Source organism: Numenius arquata, chromosome 1, assembly GCF_964106895.1.
Source record: "Numenius arquata chromosome 1, bNumArq3.hap1.1, whole genome shotgun sequence".
Lineage (NCBI taxonomy): Eukaryota > Metazoa > Chordata > Aves > Charadriiformes > Scolopacidae > Numenius > Numenius arquata.
Window position 1 is genome coordinate 70,926,764 of NC_133576.1, and position 16,492 is coordinate 70,943,255.

The 16,492-nt window shown below is 42.2% G+C and overlaps 1 protein-coding gene across 1 annotated transcript in view; it reads right to left on the reverse strand.

Annotated features, from left to right (window-relative positions):
- Positions 1–7,689: 7,689 nt before the first annotated feature.
- Positions 7,690–16,492, reverse strand: part of RFX8 (regulatory factor X8) — a 30,949-nt gene continuing 22,146 nt past the window's right edge. The window contains exons 12-15 of the mRNA XM_074156226.1: positions 14,332–14,488; positions 12,691–12,785; positions 11,394–11,508; positions 7,690–7,949 (exon numbers count right to left, since the gene is read on the reverse strand). Coding sequence (XP_074012327.1) covers positions 7,690–7,949; positions 11,394–11,508; positions 12,691–12,785; positions 14,332–14,488 — 627 coding nt within the window. The remainder of the gene's footprint in view (positions 7,950–11,393; positions 11,509–12,690; positions 12,786–14,331; positions 14,489–16,492) is intronic.

Genomic DNA, 16,492 nt, shown 5'->3' on the forward strand with positions numbered 1-16,492 from the left:
CTTCTGCGGCACCGCACCGCGCCCGCAGCACCCTCCTGCGGCCGCCGCCCGCCCCGCAACGGCCCCCCCCCCAACCCCTATCGGTTGTCCCAAATATTTGCAGCAGCAGTCGTCCCCCCCCCACCTTGGGCCGGGCGTCACGCGTTCATGTCGCGACACACACCCCCACACCACCACCCCCGGTGCGGCTCGGGTAACGTGGTGTTGGCTCTGCCCGCGCCCGCCGGTGACACGCGTGGGACGGTCACCCGCGGTGTGGGTGCAGTTGGGGGGGATGGTGGCCCCTCTCGGGGGGTTTGCCCTGGGTTTGCTTGTCCTTTGCAGGGGAGGGGGCTGGGGAGGCTGGTGGGTGGCCTCGGGCAGGTATCGCATGAAATAATTCTCTACGTGTGCTGCTAAAGCAAAAGGCACGTGAACCCACGGAAGCGGAGGCGGTGTGGTCTCTTCCATTTATTAGAAGAGAGGGAATCCACGAGGGAGCATGCCCACCTGAATGCTCCTGTTAAGGGAAAGCTTCATTTGGACACCGGGGTCGAGCAACAGCAAGACCTCAAGTCCTAGGAAGGCAGACCTCGTTAGTTCTGGTGCTCGTGGGGTTTGTTTTGACATGTGAGTATGTGGAGCAGCTATTAAATGATATGTTTCCCAGGCAAGGTTTTAATTAGGCGAGGATTTGAATGTATATTTGAGTTTATATCAATGACCCTATTTAGTAAAGGCGCTTTTGCATCCTGCTCCTATTCTGTTCTTGGCAGTAGACCTCTTCAGTATGGCAATGCAAACTTACAGCTCTTTAAAATTTGTGCTTGTAAACTTTCATTGCATTCATGCATATTATTTAAAGAGGACAGGTTTAATAGGAGAGAGGGAGGAATGAGTCTCACAGGAGCCTTTGCCTTTCACAAGGTTCTCGGATACATCTACTAGACCTTACCTTTCCAAAGAAGAACAGATCACAAGGTTGGTCCGCTCTTACAACTTCTGCTTAATTGCTCCATGAGAATATGCTGCATATCTAATCTAAAGTTTTAAAAATAAAAGTGCACTGAAATGTTCAGTATTTTTACCTTATATTTTTCCTAGACCCTCTGTTTCGTTTATCTTCACCATAAAAACCTGAAGGAATGGTGAAAATGGATATAATAGGCCTTAAGGCCCAAATTAATTTTTCAGACTGTGAAGATACTTCCCCACAGTATGTCATTTCACAACCAAACTCTTAATCTTATCAGCAAAACTGACTACACAGCTACCTGTTCCTTTAGCACCTGGCCCCATCGACATCTGCTGTAATACCACCCTTTTGAATATTGATTCCCACTTCAGTGCTTGAGCTGAGAGAGAAGAATGTAGATGCAAGTTGAAAATAAATATATTTCCAAAACTAAAATGAGTGAGAGCTTGATAAGCTCCTGATGCTTTTCTCTAGTTCAGGAAATGTCTTTCCTTAAAATAACGGAACAGTTGTCCCTTCTTGATATAACAGACCCTGTAGACATGCCCTTCAAAATTATTTAAAAACCCAGTTTCCCTGCTGTTTCCGGGAAATTCCTTATGCAATCTGATGCCTGCAGGATACACACTTCATACTCTGTATTTACTATTTCGTACTAATTTATTCCTGGGTTTCTTTTTAGAGAGTCTTTGCTTATAGGACAAGTTCGAACAACCTCCTTTCTGACGTAAACATTATACGCAACCTATTTTATTTCAGTTCGTGGAATTATATGTGAGATACTGACTCTCGTATCCTGAAGAAATGGGAAACAAAGCAGGAATTTTTCAAGACATAGGAATTAGTGCTAAATTCTATATGCTGGGATGGAGTTGACTTTCTTGCTAGCAGCTGGTATAGTGCCGTGTTTTGGGTTTGGGATGGCAACAGTGATGATAGTGCATTCATGGTTTTGGTTGTCAAAACTAAACTAATGTTTAGACAGTCAAATCCTCTTCTGCTCCTCACACCACCCCACCAGCAAGCAGACCGGGGGTGCACAAGAAGTAGGGAGGAGACACAGCTGCAATAGCTGACCCCAACTGACCAAAGGGATATTCCGCACTGTCTGACATCATGCTTAATATATAAAGTGGGTGAAAGAAGAAGGAAGGGGGGGGACATTTGGAGTGATAGCATTTGTCTTCCCAAGTAACTGTTATGTGTGATGGAGCCCTGCTTTCCTGGGGATGGCTGAACACCTGCCTGCCCATGGGAAGCAGGGAATGAATTCCTTTGTTCGCTTTGCTTGGGTGTGCAGCTCGTTTTACTTATTAAACTGTCTTTACCTCAACCCATGGTGTTTTTCCCTTTCCCTTTCCCCCCCCTTTTCTCCCTCTTCTCCCTGCCCTTCTGGGCGAAGGGGAAGAACTGCACGAGCAGCTGCGTGGTCCTAGCTGCTGGCTGGGGTTAAACCATGACAGCACTGTAGACACAAAGCAGCACTGGCACAGAGTCGTTCATCTATCCTGTAGCTTCCAGATACATTTAGCACTTCAGGTAGACCTTCAGCTTTACTGACAAGAAAAAATACAAGAAATAGGTAAAAACAAATCACAAATATTTCACATTTTTCTTCTGAAGATTTATTCAGCTAAAGTCGAACAATCAAGTCGTGACAAAATAACTGTTGCTAGCAGTTTCGCATTTAGTATTTCCCCCCAAAAATCTTAAATTTAAGAGAATGAAAACAGTATTTCTTGAAGTTGTTTCAAAACGTAAGAATGGTCCAGCATGAAGAATTTTCAGGTCAGGTTGGTTTTCTCTGAAGATTTGCTGTTCATCAGAGGCAAAAATAAAGCATGTCTGTCCATCTTTTTGAGTAAGAAGTGCTTCTCTTTCAACTGGAAGATCTAACTTAGAACTCTCTCTTCCAAAATGACCTGAATGAGCTGAAAATTAGAAAAAAAACACGGCAACATTTTGACTGTAGGGACTGCAAATCGTTCTTTCTCCCTTCGTTGAATAAAAAAAGTAATCTCTGCTCTTTCCTGTTGGACCCGAGGTATTTTGCAGATACCCAACCTTATTTTACATCAATTAACCCAACAAGAGGAGCTACACATTGGGTTTCCTCATAGGGTGGCAAAGGTCTGATAGGAGGCCACATCCACTTTTTAATACATCATTCACGCTTTATATGTCTGCTATAAGCCCTACTATTATTTTTCAAAACAAATAGTCTCAGCCTGTCTCTCCCCCTGATGGGGACTGCTTTTTCATGCTGAAATCCTGGCTTTCTTAAAATCAGCAGAAGTTTTGCCACTGAATTTAAGCAGGGTCAAGATTTTACTCTCATTTTTTGATCATTTTAGTTAATGATTTCACTTGATCTCTGTATCCTGGATTATACAGACCACTCAGAAGAACACTTATCATTCCTTTAAGTGAAGTAGTTAACTATGTCCTTATTTTTTCTCCCTTTTTAACAAATCAAAGTGTTCGATTTGTTCTCTGCCAACAGAGCTATGAACAGCGTCACCTCCGTCGCTGTGCGCCCTGATTTGCAGTATATTGTGTGTTACGGAGGTGTGGAATTGGATTAAAAGCTACAGCACGGTGCTCTGCAGATAAACCCACTGCAGGTGTGCAGTTTAATAGGATTTTAATTCGGTAACAAGTGAACAAAGAGAGGAAGCCTAGAATTGGATTTTCTAGATGAAAAAGTACTATTTGTGCTGAGAGAAAGCAACTGCAAGCTCTGTGATAAGGAATAAAGATTGGGCCAACGCTCTCTGAGCTGCACTTTTATAGATTATGGCTCGTTCAGAGCATCTTCGTTACTGCCACCGGTTTCAACAATTCCTAGTTCATACTATGTGCGTTTGGCTATAGAGCATTTAATCTGCCAGACTCCCCGTTAAGACAGTGCGTTTAAATCTTGTATTGTCTCACTCCCCGCCCTCTACATTTTGTCATATAAAAATGTTTTCCTCAGGAGATGTCACCAACTTGGAATGTATTCGATCTTCATGATTATTAACAATTATTTTCATGCTTCAGATTAAAAAAGAAAAAAAAAAGATTCAGAAATGTGCTGTGCTGCTGTTCAAAATAAAAGGAAAAATATGGTCTCTCTGCCGAGGAGTGTGATTTATATTCAGCATGAGCTAGGAATGGAGGACCAAAAACAGATGGGGAAGGAAAAGGAAGAATGAAGGTGACAACTGAAAGATCATGAAGGGATCTGCTAAGCCACAGATACATATTGATGCTGCTGATATGAGGGCAAGGTTGGGAGATTCTTTTCTGATTTCTGTTACCAGTCCTCCTTCTCATTTTTACAGGGTTTCACAGCAAAACTGAGTTTTTAGCACTAATTTCAATGAGATGAGGGTGGAGGTGCGATGAACAGATTTTTTTCCCAAGCATAACAGGCTGCAGAGATGGCATAGAAATGCCTTGTGGGACAAGATGAAAAAGATACGGAGGTTGGTGTTGTTGGCAGAGGACGGAGTGGAGGATGGGAACTGACGAAAGACACTGGGTCGCAGAGAGCTGCAGAGGCTGCGTGAGGTAAAGGAGGTAAAAGGAAAAATTATGAAATATACCCATGATGTGCACAGAGGGATATGTCAGGCAGCAGAAACACGGTCCAGGAAACAGCAGCGTGGCTGGTGGATGCTGCTAAGGCTGCTGAGGGTTTAGATACCCCGCAGAATTGGACGAAGGGGGATTAGTCAGGAGCAGGGACAGATGGTTGCTTGGGAGCATGGGGATGATTTTTGGTGATCAAAAGTCGCAGAACACAAATCCTCGTGCAGTGGGAATCTATTCAGAGGATCTACAGAGATGGCAATATAAACAAAGTGGTGGGTGATGGGGATGCTTTTGGCAGCTGTGCTTTTCAGCAGCCTGTGGAATTAGTATTGACACTCAGAAGGAGCCTGCATTGGTTGAGGTGGGAGCTACCACCCATCTGAAAGACACAAGTAGGCAGAAGTGCTCGTTTACTCCGTCACAGCTCCTGAATCCCTTCTGAGCTGCAGTTTCAAGTTTTTCATCTCCCTCACAGACTGCAAACACTTGAATCACAGCAGGCTCTTACTGGACTCTCTTTTTCATATCACCATTATCAGCGTCTTGCATGTGGATTGCCGGAGTCCATCAGCTGCCGGGATCTTTCATCTCTAAGCTCTTTCTACACTCTCCCAATCCTACACTTTCTCTTTCCCTCATCCATACCTTTTCTCAAATTGTCCTACTCCTCATTTCATGTTTTATACTCTCTGATGCCCTTCGTCCCTCACTCTAGTCAGCCTTACTTTATTTTTGAGATCATGTACAAAATGTACAAAATATACAAAACTGTTACACGTAATTCCCCAGGGGTCAGTACTGGGTCCAGTCCTCTTCAATATATTCATCAATGACCTGGATGAAGGGATAGAGTATACCCTCAGCAAGTTTGCTGACGATACAAAACTGGGAGGGGTAGTTGACACGATGGAGGGCTGTGCTGCCGTACAGCGAGACCTAGACAGGCTGGAGAGCTGGGCAGAGAGGAACCTGATGAAATTCAACAAGGGCAAGTGTAGAGTGCTGCACCTGGAGAGGAATAACCCCATGCAGGTTGGGGGCTGACCTGCTGGGGAGCAGCTCTGAGGAAAAAGACCTGGGAGTCCTGGTGGACAACAGGATCACCATGAGCCAGCAATGTGCCCTGGTGGCCAAGAAGGCCAATGGCATCCTGGGGTGCATCAAGAAGAGTGTGACCAGCAGGTTGAGAGAGGTTATCCTGCCCCTCTACTCTGCCCTGGTGAGGCCCCATCTGGAGTACTGTGTCCAGTTCTGGGCTCCCCAGTTCAAGAAGGACAGAAAACTGCTGCAGAGGGTACAGCAGAGGGCTACAAAGATGATTAGGGGCCTGGAGCACCTCTCTTATGAGGAAAGGCTGAGGGACTTGGGTCTTTTTAGTCTGGAGAAGAGAAGACTGAGGGGGGATCTGATCAATGCCTATAAATACTTAAAGGGTGGGTGTCAAGAGGATGGGGCTGGTTTATTTCAGTGGTGCCCAGTGACAGGACAAGAGGAAATGGGCACAAACTTGAATATAAGAAGTTCCATCTAAACACGAGGAAAAACTTCTTTACCTTGAGGGTGGCAGAGCACTGGAACAGGCTGCCCAGAGAGGTGATGGAGTCTCCTTCTCTGGAGACATTCAAAACCTGCCTGGACACGTTCCTGTGCAACCTGCTCTAGGTGGACCTGCTTTGGCAGGGGGGTTGGACTAGATGATCTCCAGAGGTCCCTTCCAACCCCATATCATTCTGTGATTCTGTGATAATTATAGGCACATCACATCTACAGACAAAACCTGGGTCAAACCCCTGTCTGCTGACACCCGCATAAGAGCACTGATCATTGTGGGCCATACGAAAGCGCATACAGGCAGCACAGTGAAAGCACAGGAAGCAGGGCAGATACTGAGTAAGCTTTCTACCAGTTTATCTCCTAATTTCTGGCCTTCGATGGTTTAGAGATTCCTTGCTCATAGCCTGCACCCAGCTCAGTTTGTTTTTTGAGGTTAAGGTGGTATGGCAGGATGAATCACTATATTACATTTGAAAAATAACAACTATCAAACATGACTATCGTGTATAAATCATTCTTGATTTTTCCCCTTTGTGCCTTCTTTCTCCCCTCCAATTTTCATTGTTGAACTAGTTTTAGCATATGCTATATTTAAAAACAAGGGTCCTTCAAGGGTCTTTATAAATAATAAAGATGTTTTTAAAACAGTGTATTTCCAGTCCTGGTCCTAGTTTATGGAAGCTAAATACATCTTGGGAGATGCAGGATAAACAGTAAAATAACTATAGCAGGATGAGTCTCAAAATGTAATTTTCTTTGTGAGTCTTGGTGCCATTAACATTTGTCTAGCACTGTTTTCTGGAAAAACACAATGTTCTCTAAGATTTAAGACAAGGGCTGTTATTGCATGGAAGAGAAATCTGAAAACAGCTAAATGCCTAATTCGTCACTTGTGTCAAGCACAGAGGCTTGATCCATGTTCCCATATGTCCTAACACAAGGACAGCCTTGCATCCTAGGAAGACTTAGGCTCTATCTTGTTTTCTGTATGTCATCTCTTATGCTAGTAAGTTTGAACCATTGGACTCGCTACAGAAAGGTCTCAAGGATTTCATACTTCTGCTTGTTTTGATAAAACTAACAGGCAGGTGGAGAGGAAAGAGAGCCTCTCGGTGCTTCCAATAGCGAGAAAAGACCATGTCATGTGCTCTCTCTTCTGATCAATAAATACATGTAGTCTGTTTGGTCAGCAAGTCCACAAGCTGCTCCCAACCCACCAGAACAGCGCTGCTCTGCCTTAGACAATACTTGGGGGAATCTAAAGGAGCGCTGAAAGTCTGCTGGGAACCTAAGGAGAGAATCGGGGAACTGTGGCAATGGGGAGGTGGGTGGTGTGGAGATTACAATCCCTTGATGGAATTGTGGGGTGGCTGGGGAAGACACTTTTTGGCTTGTGGTTTAGGTGACATTGGACACAGCTCCATGAAAACCTAGGTTTCATTAGTTCTGCTTTACACACATAAAACCCCCCAAACAACCACACTCCTCCCAATCCCTCCCACTTTACCCAATTTAAACCTTTTTTTTTTTTTTTTTTGTAATTTTCTTTGAAGTTAATGTTTATTTCACCTTGCTGCCTGTGGCTGTGTCCACCAAACAACTCAGAACTCTGCAAAAACGTTGCTTAATCCAAAGTTATTCTGGCTCTGCATCAAAGTTATGAGAGCTGTCTGTGGAGCGTTGGCTTGAGGTTGCTCCTCTGCAAAATAGCCCCAGAGATGACTGGGCTCATAAATCCACACAACAGGGGGCTCATTTTGCTTTGTGACCAGGAAACTTTCATCTCCCTCCTCCTCTATATAGGACAGGAAAATGTGAGCCACAAAATCCATGAGTAGCAAATTAAACAAATGCCAGGATCCTAGGTTGAAAGAAAAGCAAAAATAATTTTAACATCCTCTTCATTTGCTTATCTTCATTATGTGTTCTTTTTTGAAGGGCTTCATTACGGTAATGGACTAAAGTAGCAGACTAGCACTCATCAATCAGTACTTACAGAATTATGTACTTCCAAATATCACAGCGAAATAGGCACCAACTGCAGATTTTAAACACAAGCAGAAGCCTTTTCCCCTTATTTTAGCTAGAGAGGAAAGTGTACTTGTGTTTAGTCGCTTTCCTGTCCAAGTTCTTCCCCCACATTCACTGCTACTACAAGGCTTATCAACAACCACATTTCATCCCTATTCCACCTCTTCCCAAGCAAACTCTCCTGCAGACATCTGCATGTCTTGTATCTATGACATTAAATGGCTTACTTGGCAGCTTGGGACATAACTGCCAGAAGCCAAGAGAGACTCACTGAGGCCATTGACTTTTGAATCACACCTTGGTTGAAAGCTCTTACAGTAAAGAGCAGGTCTTCTTCCATGCCATAAATCTGCATACAATTCATCAGGTAATTCATAACCTCTGCATCCCACAAAAATGTTTACATGGACATCAACAAAGAGATACTGCCAATTTATATGAATGACCAAGGTTTACAGAGCTTTAAAAATGAAAAATACTGCCTCTTTTGATGTTATATGTGTCTGAGAAGCTGCTGCTTCTACTGTTTGTCCTTTTGTGCATCTTTAAATTATAGCAAAGTCAGTGGAAGTACTTGTTTATCTATGGGACAAGGAAAAGGACTTTTATACTTTGAGTTCAAACTATATAGACCTAACATTAGAAGTCCACAAGTGTTTCTAACAGTCTTACAGGTGTTTTCAATATATTCAGTAGGAGTAAGCATGAAACAAAAGCTACCACTCCAGTTGTCCCTTGGGATAATGCAGAGGGATACAGTTTTGAAGAGGTAGTAGGTTCAAGCAGCTTGCTTTCCAAAGAGGAATGCACAGGTCACTCTCCAGCCAGTGTTGCTCAGCAATACATCCCTGAATGCCTCCGAAGGGACACCAGCAAAGGAAATGGAGGTGGGCCAGCTGATGTGAGGCTCTGGGATGGAGATTATGTAGAGGCACACGTGCTGGAGAGGAGGTGGAGCTGAAAGAGCTGTAGAGGTCCCATTGGCCCTGACTGCTGTAGCACACTTGCTCCTTGCCACCTTACGGGGGAATCACACTTGGGCATCACCCATGTGGAGGCTGGGCTGGAAAAGGGTAAAAGTCAATCCTAAATTCAGAGGTGTGAGTGTGCCAGCATATTATATGTGCCAGATGTGCCAAGCTCCAAGGCAAGAGCCTTGGACAGAAGTAAGTTTGGGTTTGGTTACTGGTATGTGGCTTATTTTGGGGGGAGGCATACTGCATTAACATGACATTCACACATTTCCCTAAGTAATTGTGTTTTCTTAATGTGGATGCTACACATTTCCACTTGCAAGCTGCCCACCACTCCTGTAAGAAGTGCTGAGATTTAAGAAATTTCTGAAAAGCAATGACCCTGAGTACAGGACTTTTCCACCAGATGGCTTGTTAATATATCAGCTCCAGCCTTGTCCACTAAAACTTGAAATCCTACTGGAACAGAAACATGGGAAAGAAGGGACATTGTTAGGTCATATAGCTCAACATCTTAAAAAAAACCAAAGGTATTAAGAAAGAAGATAATGATCAAATTAATTGGAGCATCACAGGGAAAGGTTAAAAGATTTTTTAAGTCTCTCATGTGAGAATAAATTCAGTCTTAGGGCTACCAAAGTATATTGGGAAAACTGTCATAAGTGGGATGAAAATATCATTTGTAACTCATTTAAGGAAGGCTCAGCAGAGGAAGGGATGCTCTTCATCAGTTGTGTCCCCAACCACCACCAACTGCAGAACAGGGAGGCAATTCATTAAGCTCTTCTTGTGGTAGAAAGAGGGAAGAGGATTTCATCATCATGGGGAATTTCAATAAACATTATGCTTCCAGTCCTGTTCTTGGAATTCATTCCTAATTTCCTTATTGCTCAAAATATTGCATCTAACATTGGAAAGTTTTATGCAGAACTCCTCTGGAGAGAGAGAAAGGAATTATTATTTTTTTATTACTGTAATGCAGCAGCTGACAAGGGACAAGGGACCCTACTGTGCTGTGCTCCCTGCAGACACAGAACAAAACTCTGATCCTGCTCCAGAGAGTCTGCAATCTAAATATAAGGCAAAAGGTAGCAGCTAGATGCAGAAAATGGGGGCACATACATGCACAAACACCGACATTAGCAGGGGAAGAATACAAAAGGCAACAACCTTAACATACTCCTTTGTTATGCCTTTGTAGGAGACACATGAAAGTACAGTTTTGAAGGGGATTTTGAAAGAAGATAATGAGGTTTTCTTTGGCTATTTGTGTGAAGCCTCATCCAACAGAAGAGGAAAAAATACGAAGGTGCTCCTTTGAAAATCTAAAAAGCGGTTCGTGCCGTTTGGGATCAGATGCTGCTCACAGGAGACTCTGCATTTCTGCAGAATGAATAATAGAGAGCAAGCCTCTGAAAGGTTTTACAAATTAAGAGAAAGGTAGGTTGGGTTGATGAAATATAGCAATGGAAGGGGAGTGAACTGATTCAAGATGTGGTTGTACCACTTCAAGCCACTTCACTTTGAGTGACTGTGACTGCACAGACCCTTCGCTTCTCTTGCCTTGCACTGGTGGGGGATGGATTTGATGCTTGATAGCTCAGACCCCTAAAACAGAAAGAAAACTAACCCAGCTAAAGGAATGACTGGTTTTCAGTCAGTTTGACACCTAAAACAGGCTTGCTGCTGGCTAGGCAAGCACTTATGTCAGTGTAAGGCACAAGGAGAAGGAGCATACAGCTGTTGTCAGAGGAACTGCTTTTTTGGCAAGTAGTTACCACAGTGGCTCTGGTCTGGCTGTATTATACAGAAAGAACTTGAAGGACTAGGAGCTATCACTAGAGAGATCTGGAGTTTTTATGGTTTGGAATATTAGTGACTCCAGCTCTCCATCAGACCCTTCTGCTGGGGTGTGCAGGTCCTGTGGGGAGGGAAAGCAGAGGCTCACACCTCAGGTTGCTGTTCCCCGTGTTTCCACAGACAAATGATGGCTTCTGCCGAAAGAGGGAGTCCTGCCCTTCCCACCGTCTCCAGCTGCACGCTCCTACTTTCCTCCCTTCCGAACACCCTAGGTTTGGATCAGAAAACAAATATGGTTGAAAACTAAGCGTTTCATTTCCTTGACCTGGCTAGCCACATCTCCAGGTGAATGGAGCTGCTTGATGCAAGGAAGGGAGTAGAAGAAGTGGTGCCTCAGTTGACTGTAGCATAAATTTATGTCAGTTAAAATGAGCTGGTGCCTCTGCCATCTCAGGACACAGAGGGGCACGTCAGTTGAGAGTCACTAGGATCCTACTCACCAAAACTGTCTGCATAGTTGAGGGTCAAAGCCTTGCTTACTGCAGTCAGTAGGAAGCTCCATCTCAACTGGAAATCTGATGCCACTTTTCTCAACTCCTCTTTACTCCTGCTTGGCTGCAGATAGAGAAAAAAATTGCCTCATGATAAAGTTGGTTAAAAGATTTCCTTATTGTGTTGCGGTTCCTTGTTGTATTTCCCTGTACAAACTGCATACAAAGGACAAACAAGCAGGTTTTTTTTTCTTAGAATCCTGAAATAACTCAGGTTGAAAGGGATCTTTAGACATCATCTAATCCAACCTCTTACTCAAAGCATGGCCAGTTTAGTTCAGGCCTTGTCCAGCCAAGTTCTGAATACTTCCAGGATGGAGATTCCACAGCCTTTCTGGGTAACATTTTTCCATGCTTAACAACTCTCGTGCTTGTTTTTTTGTTTGTTTGTTTGGGTTTCTTTTTATCTATTGGAAATTTTCCTTGCTGCAACTTGTGCCCATTGTCTTACACCCCACAACTGTCAACCCCCAGGAAAAAATCTGGTCCACCTTCCCTGTACCCTCCCATAAGGTAACTGAGGGTTCTATGAGATGAAGGCAACACAGAACTGCAAAGTACTAGTTTTAATTTTTTTTTTTTTTTAAAAAGGAAATAATCAAGCTAAATAAGTACATTTTACCCTGCTTCTTCAGAAAAGGGGAAAAAAGACTTTAACCACTTCCCAGACCCAAATTAATTGGTCTGGCAACCAACCAAATGCAGTGGTGCCATCAAGCTGCTGCTAATTCTGAATCAGTGGCGGAACTGGGGTGGTAGAGTTGGCAACCTATGGGAAGGTACATATGTGAGGATGATCATACATGAATTTTTCACAAGAGCTAGAGACATTTTAGTAGAAATTATCACTCTCCTACCACCTCCTAAAAGTCAACAGTTTAATGAATCAATGATTTCAGGAATCATGAAGTGTTCTCTTTATTTTATTAACATTTTTCTACTGAATTTTTGTTTATTAGGGACTGTTATAGTATATGTCTATGAAATGAGAGCAGATACTGAAACTGCCCAAGTGGATATATGCACAGAAATATGCTTGTGGTTGTTTGCACAGATGGAATTTTTGTATGCCAATTAATTCCCCCTTTTTTCTGCAGCATGCATAAATTGTATTTATGCAAATCTGCAGTCTGGTCAGGTTGCTAGTGCACAATGGAGCTCTTGCAGACTAGTGACAGTCAGCATGTAGCAGGGTAAATGATGTGTTCCATCTTTCTTTTCTGAAATTATTAAATTGATTTTATACCTGAATGACAAAAGCCTGAAGATTTGAAGACACACAGTTCAGGAGAACCCGAATATCTGTGGAAGGTGCCAGCAAAGACATTAAGTCATTCAAACCTATGAAATACAGAAGGGAGATCATTACTTGAAGTGATTAGCTTGCTTTATGTTATACAGTTTTTAGTGCTTTATCCCTTTTATCTTTAGCTTAAAATATAGACATCTGTTTATAGCATTTTGATTAATATAATTATACTATTCCTTTAGTGGGCAATAGTTTCCTACTTTGAAATTAGTCAGAATTCATGTTTATGTCCATTTCCACCATATCTGCACTGACCTGGTCATCATGGCAAAGGTGGCAAGAAGAAACACTTCCAATGTGAAAGCTGGAATTTGGTTATATGCAATACCAACTTACTTATCTGAGATGATTTTATGTGGTTGAGGAAAAAAAAATCTTGTTTTGGGAGGGGGGAGAAAACAGTTTTAAGCCAATATCAGAAAATGCAGAATATTCTGTAGACCAACAGAAATATATATATAATATTGCCACATATCAGTACAGCTGTTCGCCCAAAAGATTGGAACCTACTGCCCAGTGCCAAAAGTTACATCATTATGGCACCTCTCTGAATTTATACCCTTCTAACTGAGTCATCTTCCTTCAAGATGGCATATAGATAGGGTATGTTAAAGCCTTGCTTATTATAAGTAGCAATTTGGAAAAGCAATGAAAACAGAGAATACAATGAGAGAATACATCTTGGGAAGAATAAGATCATCATTAATATAATGAGCAAATGTAATAAAAGCATTCTGCACAGTGTTTTTGATTTTAAGCCATATATAAATGTTATTTAAATGGTTCTCCTGATGGTTCTGTGAAAAAGGCAAATTATTATTATTACTGCAAGCCGTCACGGAAAGGCTGTGGCACATCCCTTGTCAGCGAGCGAGTCGGTGGCCGGCCAGGAACAAAGAGCTGAGGTTTCCCCCCATCAGTTCTGTGCACAGCCTCGTCCAACTTGCCTGTCTCTTGCTAATAATTTAAATAGCAGCCCATTAATCTAAAAATTAACTTGCCATTATGTTTCCATCCCTTTTCATTAAGCTGGCAAATGTATTATGTCATGGCTGCATACAAACGGCGCGTTTTATTGTTTACAGCAGCACATCGATTCCACAGGCCACAATACAGTGAAAGGCCACGTAGACTGAAAGGCCAATAGTCCTCGTCCGGTTCAGTATAAAATATTTTAAAATCTGGCCACAATAAATTATTTTCTGTACTTTGACTAATAACAGAGGAAAATGTAAAATGCAACTCTTGGAAACTTCTTTTTTTGTCAAAGAGAAAGGTAAAAAATTAATATCCCTGTTTGTCAATTCTAGAAGATACACCCCACTCCTGCTGCCATAGAAAGCTGTAAGAGAGAGTCAGAATGGAAAGCCTTTCGTTCTTAACCTTTAAAGTTAAACGGATAATATTACATGCTCCATTCTCAATTTTATTGGCTCTTTTCCAGTACTTCGGGTTATGGCAAGACTGTAATTCCCATTAGGGCAGATTCCATGAATAAACAAGAGGAAATGCTGGAGCTTTAACAATGGCAAGCAAGGGCTTAAGTGGATAGACAAAACACAGGAAAAAAAATATTACATTTGAGTTCTATGTCGTTCTGCAGCTCCTCCGGATTCCTAAACTTCATTTGAAAGAGGTTTCCAGGCACATCCAGGAATCCCTGGTCGATGACAGCATGCAAGTCTGATCGCAGAACAGTGACTTTGCTGTTGCTGTTCAAGACTGTTCTCATTGTCTATAGAGAATAAGAAAACAGTTAATGCCTTTCATTTTCTCAAGCCCTTAACTCAGTCAAAAAGCTTCCCTTATTCAGTACCAGACTTTATATAACCAGTCTCCAAATTGGGGGGAAAAAAAAATCAAAGGAGATGAATTTTAAGTCATCTTCAAAAGTTTTTTGTTCTGGGAGACATTCTTTTCAATGACACTCTGTGTTGCTGTCTGTGATGGAGTGGACAAGGCTAACGTGCTTGAAGTATCTGGGCAATTAGTTTTGCCTAGAGTTATTACAGTTATGCCAAATAACAGTATTTTGTCTAAAACATGGAATGGTGTATCAGGGCTGACATTCCCTCAACGTTACCTGTCCTTAGTACATGTTTCAATTAAATTTGAAGGCAAGTTTTCTCAAGTTGCCCAAACCTTTGAGAAAGTGAAAAAATAACGTAAGAAATATGGTGTTAATTAAACCCCATAAAATTGGTTGGTATTTTATCCCATTTATCTGCTTATGAATCATTTGTAAATGAATATGGCTTCATATCTGTCCCATAAAGTATTACTCACATAGATATTGCAAACAATGTTCAGCCTAACATTTGATCCTCATCTCTTAACTTTTTTTTTTTTAATTTAATTGCTAATATCAAAAAGTATTGCCTCAGATTCTGATGTAATGATGAAAACAGTGAAGGAAATTAAACCTGAATCCATTAAAATTTGCTAATCCATACATTTAGTCTCTCACTTCTATACCGAAAACAGTAAGATCCTAAAGCCTTTGTTGAATTTTGGGCATTTATATTAATAATCCGTGTCCATTTTGGCCTTCCAGAGGAAAAACATTTTTTGTAAAAAAACCTTCAAGATTCATAAACACTTTAACAAATCACATTCACCAGGTGCTTACTATGACCCCGCAAACAGCAGCAAACGCAGCTGCCCATTTGGTTGCAGCATCATTCCCAATCTGGCCATTTTTCTTTTTCATCATTCTGCTAGCTTTACTGAAATAACAAAAGCTCTCTGATTCTCACTTGCTAATTCCCTTCAGCTAAGCTAAAGACAAAGTCTTGGAGTGTCCAATGTCAGAAGAAGAGCTGCTGCTTGCAGCAACAACCCAAAGCGTATGCACCGTCAGTACACTGCTAAGACCCAACTCCATGCCCCAGTGTTTCAGACTAGTCCCTTTTGATATTACCCTTCACCGTACTAAAAATAATTCTCTAAATGACTGAGACTCAACTCTGACAACACTTAAATACAGCTTACCAGAGGCAGGAATCAGCCCCAAGAAATGACAAGCAGCATATTCACATTCCTTTCTCGCAGGGAATTTGCACCTTTTTATGCTCTAATTACTTCTGCGTGTCCAGGTAGTAGCAGCTGTCAGCCTGCTTTATCTACACATGATGGGAAAGTTACTTTTTTTTTTTTTCTTTTAAATGCTGACCCTGCCAAAATTGTTCCTATTTTCTCACCAGGTGGTTAAATCATTGCAAAGCACTCTACAAGGGTCGGTATGGTTACACCGTTCAGAGGCTGCAGCTGCACAGCTCCTCTGTAGTACTTACTAAGAGCTCTCTCACCTGCTTTGGCCCTCAGTTTCTAGTTGAAATTCCAGGTGCATTTTAGACAGAGAAAACTGAGAAGGATGATTAGAAATATCAAATGACTCCTACGTGAGAGATGAGATAAACTTCAGCTTTGGATAGAAATAAGTGAGGAAGGATGTGAAGGAGGTTTGCAGGGAGAATTGCATGAAGAAGGGTAGAAATTTTAAAATAATAAAAGAACTTATTTTTTCACACGACAAATAATCAAACCCTGGAACCTCAAGAGGTTGTGGATACAAAAATCAAGCTATTAAATACCAAGATGTGGGTATAAGCTTCATCTCAGGTTGCTGGAATCCAGGAGGGTACAATGGAGGAGGAGTGAGGTATCACTGGCTCTACTCTTACCCACTTCATATGAGCATCTGATGAGGGCCACCAGCGGAAACAGGATACCAGTCCAC